Consider the following 13,478-nt stretch of genomic DNA (forward strand, 5'->3'; position numbering starts at 1 on the left):
CACACATCAGTATTTCTCTCTGTCTTTCCCTCTCTCTAAAAATCAATGGAGAAATATCCTTGGGTGAGGATTTTTTTAAAAAGATGAATGAACAGACTGGAGGGGGTCAGTTTCCCAAGCCTTCCTATATCGTAAGCAGAGGCGGCCCCATCCAGTAATGCACACCTGTCCTCATTCGATCCAGGTCAGTATCTCAGACCCGAGGGATGGGAGGGGCAGAGTGGAAATGGTACCTAAAAGTCACCGCCTTTTCTATCTGCACTGCTACACATACAGCGTGATTTTGGATGTAATTCAGCTTACATGTGGGAGGAAAGTCATGAACTTTTAAAAAGCATCTTGTTTATTTCACATAAAAGCCATAAAATAGTCAGACAATAAAGATAAATCCAGCAGGTATTTCACTTATTTAACAGCTATTGGTTGAATGTACAACATGTGAAAATGATAGACTGGATAAAGGAGAGTCCACATGGGCACAACCTGGATTGCTTCAATTTTTCCTACAACAACTATTTATGGTTAGTCACGGGGGAAACTGGCAATAAAAATGATGACAGATAAGATCTTTGCCTTCTAGGAGCTTTAAGTCTCCTGCGGGATGCAGATGAATAAACAGACGCCTGTGTGGTGCCTCTCAGCTCAAGGCCATCGCCTCCTTGAGGAACAGAATGGAGTGTTCCTTCCGTGGGCCCCACAGCTCCTTATCTCGTGGACTGGAAACCTCTACACAGATTCCAGCCTCAAAACTTGTTCTCTCTGTACCACGACTGCTTACAAGTACTTCTTGTCCGCCTGACCTGTCCCACCTCCCTCAAGAAACCGTTTCTTTCAGTCTTACTTTCCGAAGCCTCTGCCACAGCACCTCGCACCTAAGTGACACTGTGAGAAGTTCGCTGAGGGCTGTTTGAGATGTGCACAAAGGTTACTTTCCAAGGAAAAATGCAGTCACTGCCTCAATGCGAGCACCAAGCGCCCTGGGAATCCAGAGTGGAGAGAGCCGCACAGGGCGTCTGGGTTAGACACCTTACAGGTTTGGAGCCATCTGGCCAGAGATGGGGAGGAGGGCATTCCAAACGCAGGGAAAAGTATGAGCAAAAGAGCAAAGGTGCGAGAGAGCCGCATGGCTGGGGACACAGGAAGTGACCGGAGGGGCAGCGTTCTGCCACTTTCTCTTCACCCTTTCCTTGACTTCCCCAATTTGGCTCCTAGTGTTTGAGCTTATCCCCAACCTCCTCATGAGCCCAACTAGGACATTACCTTGTTCTAAGAACTGGCACGGGAGGGCTTTCCCACTGGTATTTATAGAAAAGAAAAAAAGAGATGCTGTCTTTCCCATTTGCCTGTTTGAGGCTAGGGATTCCCAGATGATAATGATGATTCAAAAAGCCAGGCCCAGCACGGAGATGTTAGATTTGGGAACGAATGGAAAGCTGTTTGAGCTGTACTTGGAAATGGTGCTGTTTCCAACTGCTTGTGATTTTGCCTCTGAAGCTGGGGGTTTGGTGGAGAACTACATGGGAGGGGCTGGGGGAAACATACAGGCAGACTCCCAAACTCACTTTGTTCTAAAATCTCTGGCTCCTACACTCACTCATGATTAAACGTCAGGTCAAGGTAACTGGGCATCCCAAGCCCCACTTTCCTCACCTATGAAATGGAGCTGACACCTTTCTCACGGTCCATGTGACAATGAGGCAGACGGGAAGCACCTCGTCCACCCCTGACACAGAGCAGCTGCTCCATGAAGGAGGCGAGGTCTGTCACCCACAGCCCTTCCTGACCATAAGCATGGTTTCGACCAAGGAATCCCTTCTTTCTCCTCAGAAACACTTTGATTTAGCTTTTCCTCAAAATGGAAAGAGACTTAGAGAGATAATTATAGGGAAGAAAAAATAAAGGCAAACAGAAAGGACCTTCCAAGCAGTGTTTTGACGTCTCACTGCCAAAAGAGAGTCTGACTGGCCCTTCAGATGTTTATAAAATCGGGCTCTAGTTCACCTCGCCTTAGGTTGTCAGTTTTTCAGGAAAGGCCAAGGGCTGCTATGAGTAATATTACAGTGCCACACCCCGGGGTAACCGGCCAACCGAAGAGAGCCTGAACTGGCTGTTCTTCTCACCGTGCTTTCACCAGGGTAGAGAGCTGCTACTCTTTGGGGGACACAAATATTTCCTGTCTTTTCAATTTAGCAACTGGACATACTTTCCCACCAAGTAGACTGCAGTTTTGGACCATGAAGTGAATTCCTCTGAAGCGAGATGTTCGGTCTCAGAAGATGACTTAAGGCCCTGACTTTTAACTGAGCTACTATTAGGAAGTGAAGAAAAGTTTAACATTTTCCCCATCTTTCTGTTTCAAAAATAGAGCTTTGGTGGTGTCGGCCCTGCTCTTTGACTTCTGGCTGAGCTGCCTGATTAGGGTGGAAAGAAGGGAAAAGCTAAGCCCGTCCACTGAGTCCTCAGAAGCAAGGCGGCTGCACAGGGCGGGTGGGGCAGCCTGGGAACTCTAGTCACCAATGTGATTCTCATGCCACCACTCAACTCCCACCCTCCCTTCCCCGCCCAGCACACGCCCACTTCCCACAGACAGTTGAGATATGACCAAGTTAGGATGGGTCACTGATGGGTCATTCGGCATCTAAAACTTGCCTCTAACCTAAAGGAGCTCAGACTAAAGGAACCATTTTAGTACTCAAAGTTATCAGAGGAAAATAAAACAGAAATTCTGTTGCCAAGAATTTGAGTCATTTCTCCAGATACGACAACACGAAGGCACCTCCTCTTGACTGGAAAAAGAAATCCCTTGGGTGACTTATTTAAGATCAAAGTCTTTTTGAAAAGAGAAAACTCTACATTCTCTGAGGGATAGATTACTGTCTGAAGTGAATTTCATTTAACACAAAGTTTTGTGCCAACTTAAATACACTAAAAACCCCAATGCTTGTAAGAAGGCATTCACCTATTACTTGCTTATAGGTACATGGAAAAGCTATTATGGGGATAATCAGCTCAACTATAAAATGGAGCAGCCATCCATAATGACAAAAACAGATACAAGTCATAAACTGCCTTTTCCCCCTCAGAATCCACGCAGGCAGCCACTCAGTGCATTCTTTGTGCAAAGATGAAACTTTTGCCTTGACTAAACAGGGCTTTTAGTCTTGTTTGAGCCTATAAATACACTCCCCAAAAGACAAACACAAACAAATGCTGTTTCTTAAACAAAAGGCAGATGGACCCCTCTGCCCTCAAGGTCACCGTACACACGATAGGAGGTTGGCTCAGGGCAGGGCCGGCTGAGACTCTCGGGGGCAGGGACCTGGAAGTCAGTTCCCACTGATGGCCGCTATTGCCTGAAGGGAGGCAGCTCCCCCGCATACCGTACCCCAAACAGAGACGAACGCAATCGAACAAAATATTACCTAAAGTCCTAGCTACGTTTTCCCCTGAACTATCTAAACAGTCTCAACTTCTCCCTCCCTATTTCTCTTTCACACTTAACTTGCTTGTACTTATCATCAGTTTTCCTAAGAGCTATGAAAGCTCATTCTGAGACCAGGCAGGGCTTTTTGGTTGTTTGCTTTTTGTGTTTTTGTTGTTGTTGTTTTTATGTTTTAATATAAAGAGACTTGTCTAGAACAAACCAAGCAGTTAGCAATGTGTATCTAAAGTGTCACTAAAGCCCAGAATCAAGACACTTAGTGCAGAAGATCAGGTCTTGGTTCTGCAGTGACCTGGTTGACCTTGGGCAGCACACCTCACCTCTCTGGCCTTAGTTTTTTCATTTATATAATGGGGCTCAGGCCGCCTACCCTATCTGCTGACCGGGTAATTACGATGATCAAATGATGCCACACGAGTCAAACTATGTTTGCAATCACCAAGGTTCTAGTAAGAATCTACATGGCTAAAAGGAGATGGTGATGGTCACGACCAATCCAACGTAAGAATGAGCACAATCACCATTTCTTGACATAAACGATACAGTAGCAGTCACCTTGCCAGCTAACAAAGTGATGTCAAATTATAAGCTTCTGGTGTGAAGTTAGCAGTCATTCATTTTTTATATTCCCTATAGTGTGTGGAAGAAAGCCTTATGACAAACAAAGGAAATACATCATATTGGGGGTGGGGGGAAGGCCTTTAGAATTAGCTAGACTTGGTTTCAAATCCATCTTGCCATTTCTAGTTGTATGATCTTGACAAAATTATTTAACTTCTCCAAGTCTCATCTTCCTGGTCTGAAGACGACATTAGCACACATATTACACCCAATGAATGGATGTAACGGATTTACCACAAGGGCTGACAAACAGGTGTTCAATAAATATTTACAAATTGGTGCGTGTTCCCTGGTGAAGAAGGGTGTAGAGCCCCGTTCATTCATCTTTTTCCTACCAATGCTGTTTATACCAAGAAATATTAGGCCTTTATCCAACAAAACTTACTAAAAACAATAAAACAATTAACTACATAGAATAAAATATATTAAGTAAAAACCAACAGAAAGCTCACACTGCCTTGACAAAAATTTAGATCTGCAGAATTTGAGCTGGGAAATTTGGGCTCGTTAGAAATAAACGCCATAAAGCAAAAGAGAGAAATAACTCTACCATACCTGCTCATACCACTGCAAAAGTTATCAGTAATATGAACATGCAGTGAATGATGACCCATGAACTCTAATTTCCATGAACAACAATTGACTTTGATGAAAATGATTTCAGTTAAAAATAGAGAAAATTATTAAAATATTTGCATTCATAAGCACAGAGTCAAAACATAGCTGGGATCAAAAAAGTACCCGGGATCAAAAGCATCCTATACGGCCTTGATAATTGACACAAAGAGAAAATGGGAAGCAGCACAGAACAGAGCAGAGGTCCCGTGATGATCAAAAGTGCTTCTCCCCTTTGCTGGAAGAAATTAAGTCTGCTGCTGGCTTTCTTCCCTTAGGAAGACCAGGTGACAGCTGTAGAGAGCAACCTCTGAGTTTTTACAGGGGCAGCAGAGAGAATGGGATCATTTGCTCTATTGTTAACATCTGAGGTTTTCCTAGTTTGAAAAGAACTTGTCTTTTTTTTTAGAACTATGTAATTTTCCTGCAAATATAAGAAAATATTACACAGTAATTACAGACAGAAGGGGAACTGGGGTCTATATAAGAGAGGGAATTTGTTCAATGGGCGTCTCTCCAGTTCTCTGGCTTTGAAAGAGGTCAGAGGGGCTACAGGTAGTCACATGACACTCAACTAGGAAAATTCATGCTGCAGAGAGGAGCCGTTTCTCTGACAGGGTTTTAGGATTTGAAATGCTGTGCTTTTATTAAATAAGGCATATGCCATGAAAGGATTTCAGGAGTGGCGGGTTTGCCATGGCCTTAGGAATGGGGCCAGATCTTTGAGGTTGTACTCAAAGGGTTGGAGTCATTTTTCCAGGCAAGTGAGTTGTGGAACAGAGGCCCCCAGCATGGTGGCTAATCCCTGGGTCCTATCGTCTTAGAGCCGGAATCCTGAACCTGATTTCTGAGGATTGGGGGATGAAAGGAAAAGGATAAGAGAAATAAAGGACACAGATTATTTTCTAGCTATATTTCCTTGAGGCTAATATTAAATAAATTAAGTAACTGTTTATGTAACGAGAAATTCCAGAAGTGGATATGATAGCCCTGAAATTAAAAATCTGCTGTGAGTAATTCACAACATCTATCCAAGATAACTAAGACCTTAAGTGACAGAATGAATTCCCTCTTAACTTCTCACTAGATTTTCACCTACTTCATCTCTTTTGCTCCTCAAGGCAGAGGGTCAGGGGAAATGACCATCACCTTTTCATACGTTAAAAAACAGCTTTCAAGATTAACAGAGAAAAGGATTATTTAAAGCAGAGGTGGGGAATGTCCGACCTATAAGGCCCACAAAATCATTTGTTCTGGCCCTGCCAAGGCATTAGGAGTGAGTTAATTAAATGTTTGACCAAACATAGCAGGCTAATGTTTAAGTTGATAGTTTTGTATGGCCTGAGAATGATGTTATAAATATCCAAATGGCCCTTGGCAGAAAAAAGGTTCCCCACCCCTGATTTAAAGGGAGGAATGAGACTGGAACTCATCAGCCCTAAGCTCCCCTTAACACACAACCCTATGTCTACAAAAATGACAATTTTGGGGGAGGCATGAACCTCTCTGAGAATCTAATAAAGACTTTACATCCTTGCTCAGGAAAAATACACACACACACACACACACACACACGCGCGCGCGCGCGCACACATATATATAACTAGGGGCCCGGTGCACGAAATTCGTGCACTGGGTGTGTGTGGGGGAGGGGAGTGTCCCTCAGCCCAGCCTGCCCCCTCTCACATACTGCGAGCCCTCAGGCGTTGACCCCCATCACCCTCCAATCTCAGGATCGGCTCCTTGCCCAGGCCTGATGCCTCGGCCAGAGGCGTAGACCCCCATCACCCTCCGATCGCCTGATCGGCCCCTTGCCCAGGCCTGACGCCTCCGCCAGAGGCGTAGACCCCCATCACCCTCCGATCGCCTGATCAGCCCCTTGCCCAGGCCTGATGCCTCCGCCGGAGGCATAGACCCCCATCACCCTCCGATCGCCTGATCGGCCCCTTGCCCAGGCCTGACGCCTCCGCCAGAGGTGTCAGGCTTGGACAGGGGACCCCCATCTTCCCCTGATCACTGGCTCTGGCCGCCGCCCAGGCCTGAGGCCTCTGGCCCAGGAATCATGCCTGGGCAGGGGACCCTCATCTCCCTCTGATCGCTTGCTCCACCCCCCACCCAAGCCTGACGCCTCTGACCCAGGCTTCAGGCCTGGGCAAGGGGACCATCATATCCCCCCAACCCCCGGCTCCGCCCCCCACCCAGGCCTGATGCCTCGGCCAGAGGAGTTGACCCTCATCACCCTCCGATCACCAGTCACCGGATCAGCCCCTTGACCAGGCCTGAGGCCTCCGGCAGAGGTGTCAGGCCTGGGCAGGGGACCCCCAGCTCCCCGCGGTTGCAGGCTCCGCCCCTGCCCAGGCCTAACGCCTCTGGCCTAGGCGTCCGGCCGGGCAGCGGGGACCCGCAGCTGCAGCGGCCCCGCGATCGTGGGCTCCGCTTTAGGCCCAGGCAAGGGACCCCTAGCTCCGGGGACTGCCAGCTTCGACCGTGCCCAGCTCCCATCGCTGGCTCCACCCCTACTTCCTGCTATCACTGGCCAGGGTGGAAAAGGCGCCTGATTCTCCAATCATGGCTGGGGGGCAGGGCAAAGGCGGCCCCAGGGCCGCCTTTGCCCTGCCCCCCAGTTCTTAGCTTCCCCCTGGGTTTCCGATCACTGTCAGTGGCAGGGGGCTTCTTCCTGCTTTCCCTTTCGCCTCCCTGCATTGTGCCTACATATGCAAATTAACTGCCATCTTGTTGGCAGTTAACTGCCAATCATAGTTGGCAGTTAATTTGCATATAGCCCTGATTAGCCAATGAAAAGGGTATCGTCGTACGCCAATTACCATTTTTCTCTTTTATTAGATAGGATATTTATAATTAATTTCAAGAGGTTTATGAGTTTTTCCACTCCACACACAGCCCATGGAACCAAGGTCTACTCTTCGCAGCCCTGTGGGGCTGGCTGGCTGCTGGGGCTCTGTGAGGTGCAGTCCCGTTGTCTCTGACCCCTTTCTTTAATCAAGGGAACCTAGGCACTCTTTAAAGGAATACTTCCCACAGGCCAACAGTTGATTATTGTGGTCATTTGCACTTCCTTAAACTCCTCTTGTATACACAGAAAAGCAAACACAACATTCCCCCAAAGCAACATTAAAGGTCTGATCTCAACCCACAACACTACAAGAAAATGGAGATCTTTAGCCACACTACGTACATGCAGAATCACAGATTACTTGAGTTGGTATTTAGTCGATGGACCTGGCTTTTAGAGCTATCATTGCTGATATGAAGTAGTAACTTTAAGTCTCTTTGTTTTCTTATCTTAGAGATATATGGACTAACCTTTATAACACACCCAGGGATCTTGGTATCAACATAAATTACACAGCAATTCCTCTGAGTAGCAGCCTGTGGCACCAATACTGACGAGCTTACTAAAGGCAAGAGAACTGCATGCAGAAGGACCCACCCACTTGGGAAGCTGGCTTCCCATTCGAGAGCCCTTGGGGCCTGGAAAGCAGTACCTTTATATGCAAACCCACCAATAATACAAAGCATGAAATCCAATAAAATGCATGACCATTGTCATCAGGGGTCAGGAGTATTCTGCCCTCTCTTTCTGCTTAAGTTATATTCTCATGCTGACTCTTAAGCTTCAAAAAGTTTCCAGGGGAAACAAGAACCAGAAAATAAACAAGACTTCCATACATGAGAAAGAATAGAGAGGCCCAACCTTCTTCCTCAGGACGCAGCAGAGGACTCTGGGAGAGCCCACCGGGCTCACCTGTGGACTCCACCTCTTCCTTCACATCCACAGGTTAACTACGGAGGGTTCTAAGAGCCACACTGGCCCAGATGGAGCGTGACTCTCCGCTCTGCGCCTGAGGCCCCCTCCTCTGTAGACTGTAATGTACTGGCTTTCATTTCAAGGGTATTAATAGTTTCCTGGTGGCTACCATCTAAACGTTTTACATTGATGCAAATATAAGAGTCAAAGTGAAGCCCATTTCTCCTGTTCAGTCTATATTTTTTATGACATCATATCTCCTTTTATTCTCACAGAAAGCCAGTAAAGGTGCATTTCTATTCTAGGTTGAGAAAGGCCTCTCAGTACAACACAGTGCATTTATTTTCCAAATTAAAGCAAAGCCCAGGGAAACAAAAACAAGAAATTATAAAACCGAGGACACTTGCTATGCTGATTAGAATTTAACAAAATTAAGTAAAATCTTTAAACTGGCGCTTACAATAAACATTTACACACACCTGCCCACATCAAGTCCGTGGGAGTCTGTGCCACGGCGGAGCAGTGCTGTGCTGCCGTCGGGTGAAGGTCCAAGGGCAGCGCAAGACAGAGTTCAAGGATGGAATGCATGTGCTCATTCGACTCTGAATCCAAGTCTATTTCCAAACATGATTACAAAATCTCCTTCTCCCATCTCCAAAAGCCAGAGAGTTGCTTATTTTGAACCACAAACCAAACTATACACTTTTGGGCTGGTTTAATAGAACTATAGTATTGAAAGAATGGATCAGCTCTAGAAAATAGTTTGGAAAACAGGAATACATTCCCAGCTTCCACACATTACCAAGAAGGCTGTGCAATACAGGAATGCCATCAACTCCACTTTCTCACCTGCTCCTCAGGATAAATTCCTAGGTGGTGCCATTAGCGTCTCCTCCGGGAGAGCCACCTTTACACCTGGTGGCAGAGGGCACAAGTGCCCCTAGGGTTTCCCGACAACAAACGCTCCACAATGAATGAGCAGAGGGCACAGGAGCTCTCTCCAACCTGCTCCCTTGTGAAAAGGTCAACCTCTGGAAGAAGTCTGTGAAGTTGACAGGAAGGGGAGGAGAACCGAGACCTTTAGCGGCCTTTTGTCTATTGTCAAATAGCAACCCCCTTTCAACTGCCAGCACCTTTCCCAGTTTCACAGGTAAAATCAGCTCCTGCCCAGAAGTAACTGTGCAATAGCAAAATGTCCACCAAACAAGAGGCCAGTGAACGAAGAGCTGCTGAGACAGCAAGGCTTGGAGGATTACCCCGCTGTCCCGCTGCTGAATGCAGACAACTCAAAGGCCCGCTGCATTCTAGAAAGCCGTATTTCAGTTTGGACTTCATCGTGTAAGCTGTGAGGAGGAACTGGGAGATTCTAGACAGGGAAATGGCACAATCAAATCTCATGTTTTCAAGTTCACTCTGGTGGCTCTGGAAGATGCAGTGAAGTCCAGGGGCAGGAGGACTGCAGTGGCCCAGGGAAGAGACGCCAGAGTCTGGATGAAGGCAGTGGTGATGGGGAGAAGGAACAGGATGTATTTCAGGGGCGCACGCAGTGGGCCGGTGCCAGGTTATCAGAGGTGAGGGGAAGACAGAGTACATGAAGCGAAGACCATGTATGTAACTTCTCACAACCTCGTACTATCCCAGAAATTACAGAAATGTAGAGGACTCACGTGGTGGATGACCATGGAACATCACCTGTATTTCCTTACCTTGGCAGCAGAGTTAGATACTCCATGGGTAACATTTCGGATAAGGCCCCCGACATTTCCATACTTTATCAGTCCAGTGACCCCCTCAGAAACGTCATTCAGAAGCCCCATGGGATTGCCAAGGAAGTCCACTGACCCCAGGATCCGTGCTGCCTGGCTGAGGAGTTCCTGTCACGTGGAGGAGGGAGACAAAAAGAAGAGCAGCCCCTGTTTATACTGTAGTGTCCCAAGCACAGAGGTTAGAAATCAGCCTTGTCCCCCATTCCATCAACACCAACTACAAGCTCCACCTAAAGTTCTCCCAAATGCACATATCCCAGAGGTTGCCCCCAACACTCATAAATTTTCCTTAAAAATAATCCTCAAAGCCATTCAGAAGAATAAAAGGTATGAAACAGGAAAGATTCTTTACACGTATTTACATTACTATGTGCTCGATATTCCCCTTTCCATTGTTCCCACAAATAGGGAATTAACCAGCAGCAGAGAGAATGTGAAGTGAGGGAGGAGGGAAGATCTGGGATCCCTCATGATCCAGGCCCCAAGGAGGACACGTTCGGACCTATCAAGAACCCCTCCATTAGTTCATCACCACCAAACCAGTATTATATGAAATGCTGAAAGGTATCCTTTCAGAAGAGGAAGAAGAAGAAAAAGGTAAAGATACAAATTATGAACAACAAATACACATCTATCAACAAGTGAATCTAAAAATCAAGTGAATAAATAATCTGATGAACAGAATAAACTGGTGAATATAATAGAATCAGGGGCATAGAAAGGGAGTGGACTGACTCTTCTGGGGGGGGGGGGGCGGGGGGGAAGGGGTGTGGGGGGTGCGGGAAGAGACCGGACAAAAATCGTACACCTATGGATGAGGACAGTGGGGGGGGGGGGGGGTCAGGCCAGAGGGTGTGGTGGGAACTGGGTGGAGGGGAGCTATGGGGGGGAAAAGTGGAACAACTGTAATAATCTGAACAATAAAGATTTAATTTAAAAAATAAAATAAAATAAGAGAAATAAATGAACATGTTAAAAAAATTTTTGAGGTACATTTACACAATGGAATACTACTTGACCATAAAAAAGAATGTAATTTTACCCTTTGCGATAGCATGGATGGGCCTGGAAAGTATTATGCTAAGTGATATAAGCTAGTCAGAGAAAGACAAGCACCATATGATTTCACTTATATGTGGAGTCTAATGAACAAAATAAACTAACAGCCCTCGCTCGTTTGGCTCAGTGGATAGGGTGTTGCCCTGAGGACTGAAGGGTCCCGGATTTGATTCCAGTCAAGGGCACATGCCCAGGTTGCAGGCTCAATCCCCAATGGGGGGCATGCAGGAGGCAGCCCATCAATGATTCTCTCTCATCGTTGATGTTTCTATCACTCTCTCCCTCTCCCTTCCTCTCTAAAATCAATAAAAATATATTTAAAAAAAAAAAAAAAAAAAGAACCCCTCCATTTTCTGTGCACCTCCACCGCCTGGGTCCAGGTTCCGGGGACACCTGCCCTATCACTCTCCTTACAGTTTAGTGGAATTATCACCAATTAGGAAGAGCAAGGAAGGAAACAGAGGGAAAGGAGGAAAATGGGGAGGAGGAGGGAAGGAAGCGAGAAGAGGATATCTTTTGACTTTGACAGCGAATACATTTGATACGACCATGACCTATCTGTTTGCTGAGGAGTATGCCTCGGCTTTATGTTTTGGTCTTTGCAGCCTGGATAATAAGTACAAATGGAAAATGTCCAACTTGATAAAAACATTTTTTTTTTTAAAGTTCAACTCTAGGGCAGGATCTCACAGGCTCTAATCACATCGGTGTGGTTGTTGAAAGGAGGCCCAGGCCTGGTAAATAAAGAGTTCACAGCATTTTGTGTTATCATTACAGCATCAGTTAAAGTCTTGAGAGTTGTGACTAATCTCGTGGAGGCCCCCGAGACTGGTTCTGAAGGACCAGACTCACGGCTCATAAATCAAATGCACTGTTTCGGGGTTTTCATGATGTGTACAGGCTTCGTGGGCCATGACCTGACCCATAACTCAACAACCTCAGCTGAAATGTGGGTTCTCAATAGTAATGTCTTAGTAGCCAAATTTCCCAAGCAATTAAAGCAAACACCCTGCATATGCTCCAGCTCTAGACACCTCTCCAAAACTCACCTCCTGGAAATGTTTGAGGATGTCATTGATGATGAACTCCTTGGTCTCATAGGGATGGACCCGAGTGAACGGATCCAGATTAATCACAGCATCTTCGAACCGAATCAATGGAAATCCCAAGGTACTTTTTAGAGCCTAGTTAGGGAAGGAAGAAAAGGACGTAGTTAGGCTATACGATGGCCTTCCAGGGCACTTAATTCTGGATTCCATGAGAGTTACAAGTCATGTCAACTTTCCCACGGGAATAGGGCTCTGATATTTATAAACAAGGAATTTCCCTGTAATTATAAGAGGAAAATATGTATGTATCACCCAAAGTAACGTGTATCACATAGAAATAAACACTATTGGCTTCGCAGCGTAATTCTTCCTGATAGTTTTGTATCTGTGTGCTTGTCATACTTTACTTTCGGACTGAAGTATACCAAACATACAGAAAGGTGTACTGATCAAATGTACAGGTCAACAACTTTCCCAAAGTGAACACAACCGTGGAACCATCCACACTAGAAAGTAGATTATCCTAGAAGCACCCCCTCCCTCCCCATCTTCGGACTGCCAGTCACTACTCCCTCTGCCCCTAAGTCACCACTAATCTGACTTCTATCACAGCAGATTAGCTTTTCCTGCTCTGCATTTTATCTAAATAAAATCACTGGTCTGTACGTTGTTGTATGTGGCTTCTCACAGTCAACATTGAGTTTGTGAGATTCACTAGGTTGCTGCACATAGCTGCACTTTTTTTATCAAGATATTACATGTGTCCTTATCCCCACATTACCTTCCATCACCCCAACTCACGCCCTCACCCCCCTGCTGTCTGTGTCCATTGGTTAGGCCTATATGCTTGCATATAAGTCCTTTGGTTGATCTCTCCCCCTTACTCCCACCCTCCCCTACCTTCCCTGAGGTTTGACGGTCTGATCGATGCTTCTCTGTCTCTGGATCTGTTTTTGTTCATCAGTTTATGTTGTTCATTACATACCACAAATGAGTGAGATCATGTGATATTTATCTTTCTCTGACTGGCTTATTTCACTTAGCATAATGCTCTCCAGTTCCATCCATGCTGTTGCAAATGGTAAGAATTCCTTTTTTACTGCAGTATGGTATTCCATTGTGTAGATGTACCACAGTTTTCTAATCCACTCATCTAT

At 46.0% G+C, this 13,478-nt stretch overlaps 1 protein-coding gene across 9 annotated transcripts in view; it reads right to left on the bottom strand.

Annotated features, from left to right (window-relative positions):
* Positions 1–13,478, bottom strand: part of VPS13D (vacuolar protein sorting 13 homolog D) — a 226,893-nt gene that overhangs the window by 65,358 nt on the left and 148,057 nt on the right. For 8 of the 9 annotated variants that reach the window (XM_059691217.1, XM_059691216.1, XM_059691215.1 and 5 more), the window contains 2 exons: positions 12,322–12,456; positions 10,154–10,321 (listed from right to left, as the gene is read on the bottom strand). In XM_059691217.1, the coding sequence (XP_059547200.1) occupies positions 10,154–10,321; positions 12,322–12,456 (303 nt within the window). Of the gene's footprint in view, positions 1–8,852; positions 10,080–10,153; positions 10,322–12,321; positions 12,457–13,478 lie in introns of those variants that run through there. The other variant, XM_059691219.1, reaches the window with a different exon arrangement.

This window comes from Myotis daubentonii, chromosome 3, assembly GCF_963259705.1.
Source record: "Myotis daubentonii chromosome 3, mMyoDau2.1, whole genome shotgun sequence".
Taxonomy (NCBI): domain Eukaryota; kingdom Metazoa; phylum Chordata; class Mammalia; order Chiroptera; family Vespertilionidae; genus Myotis; species Myotis daubentonii.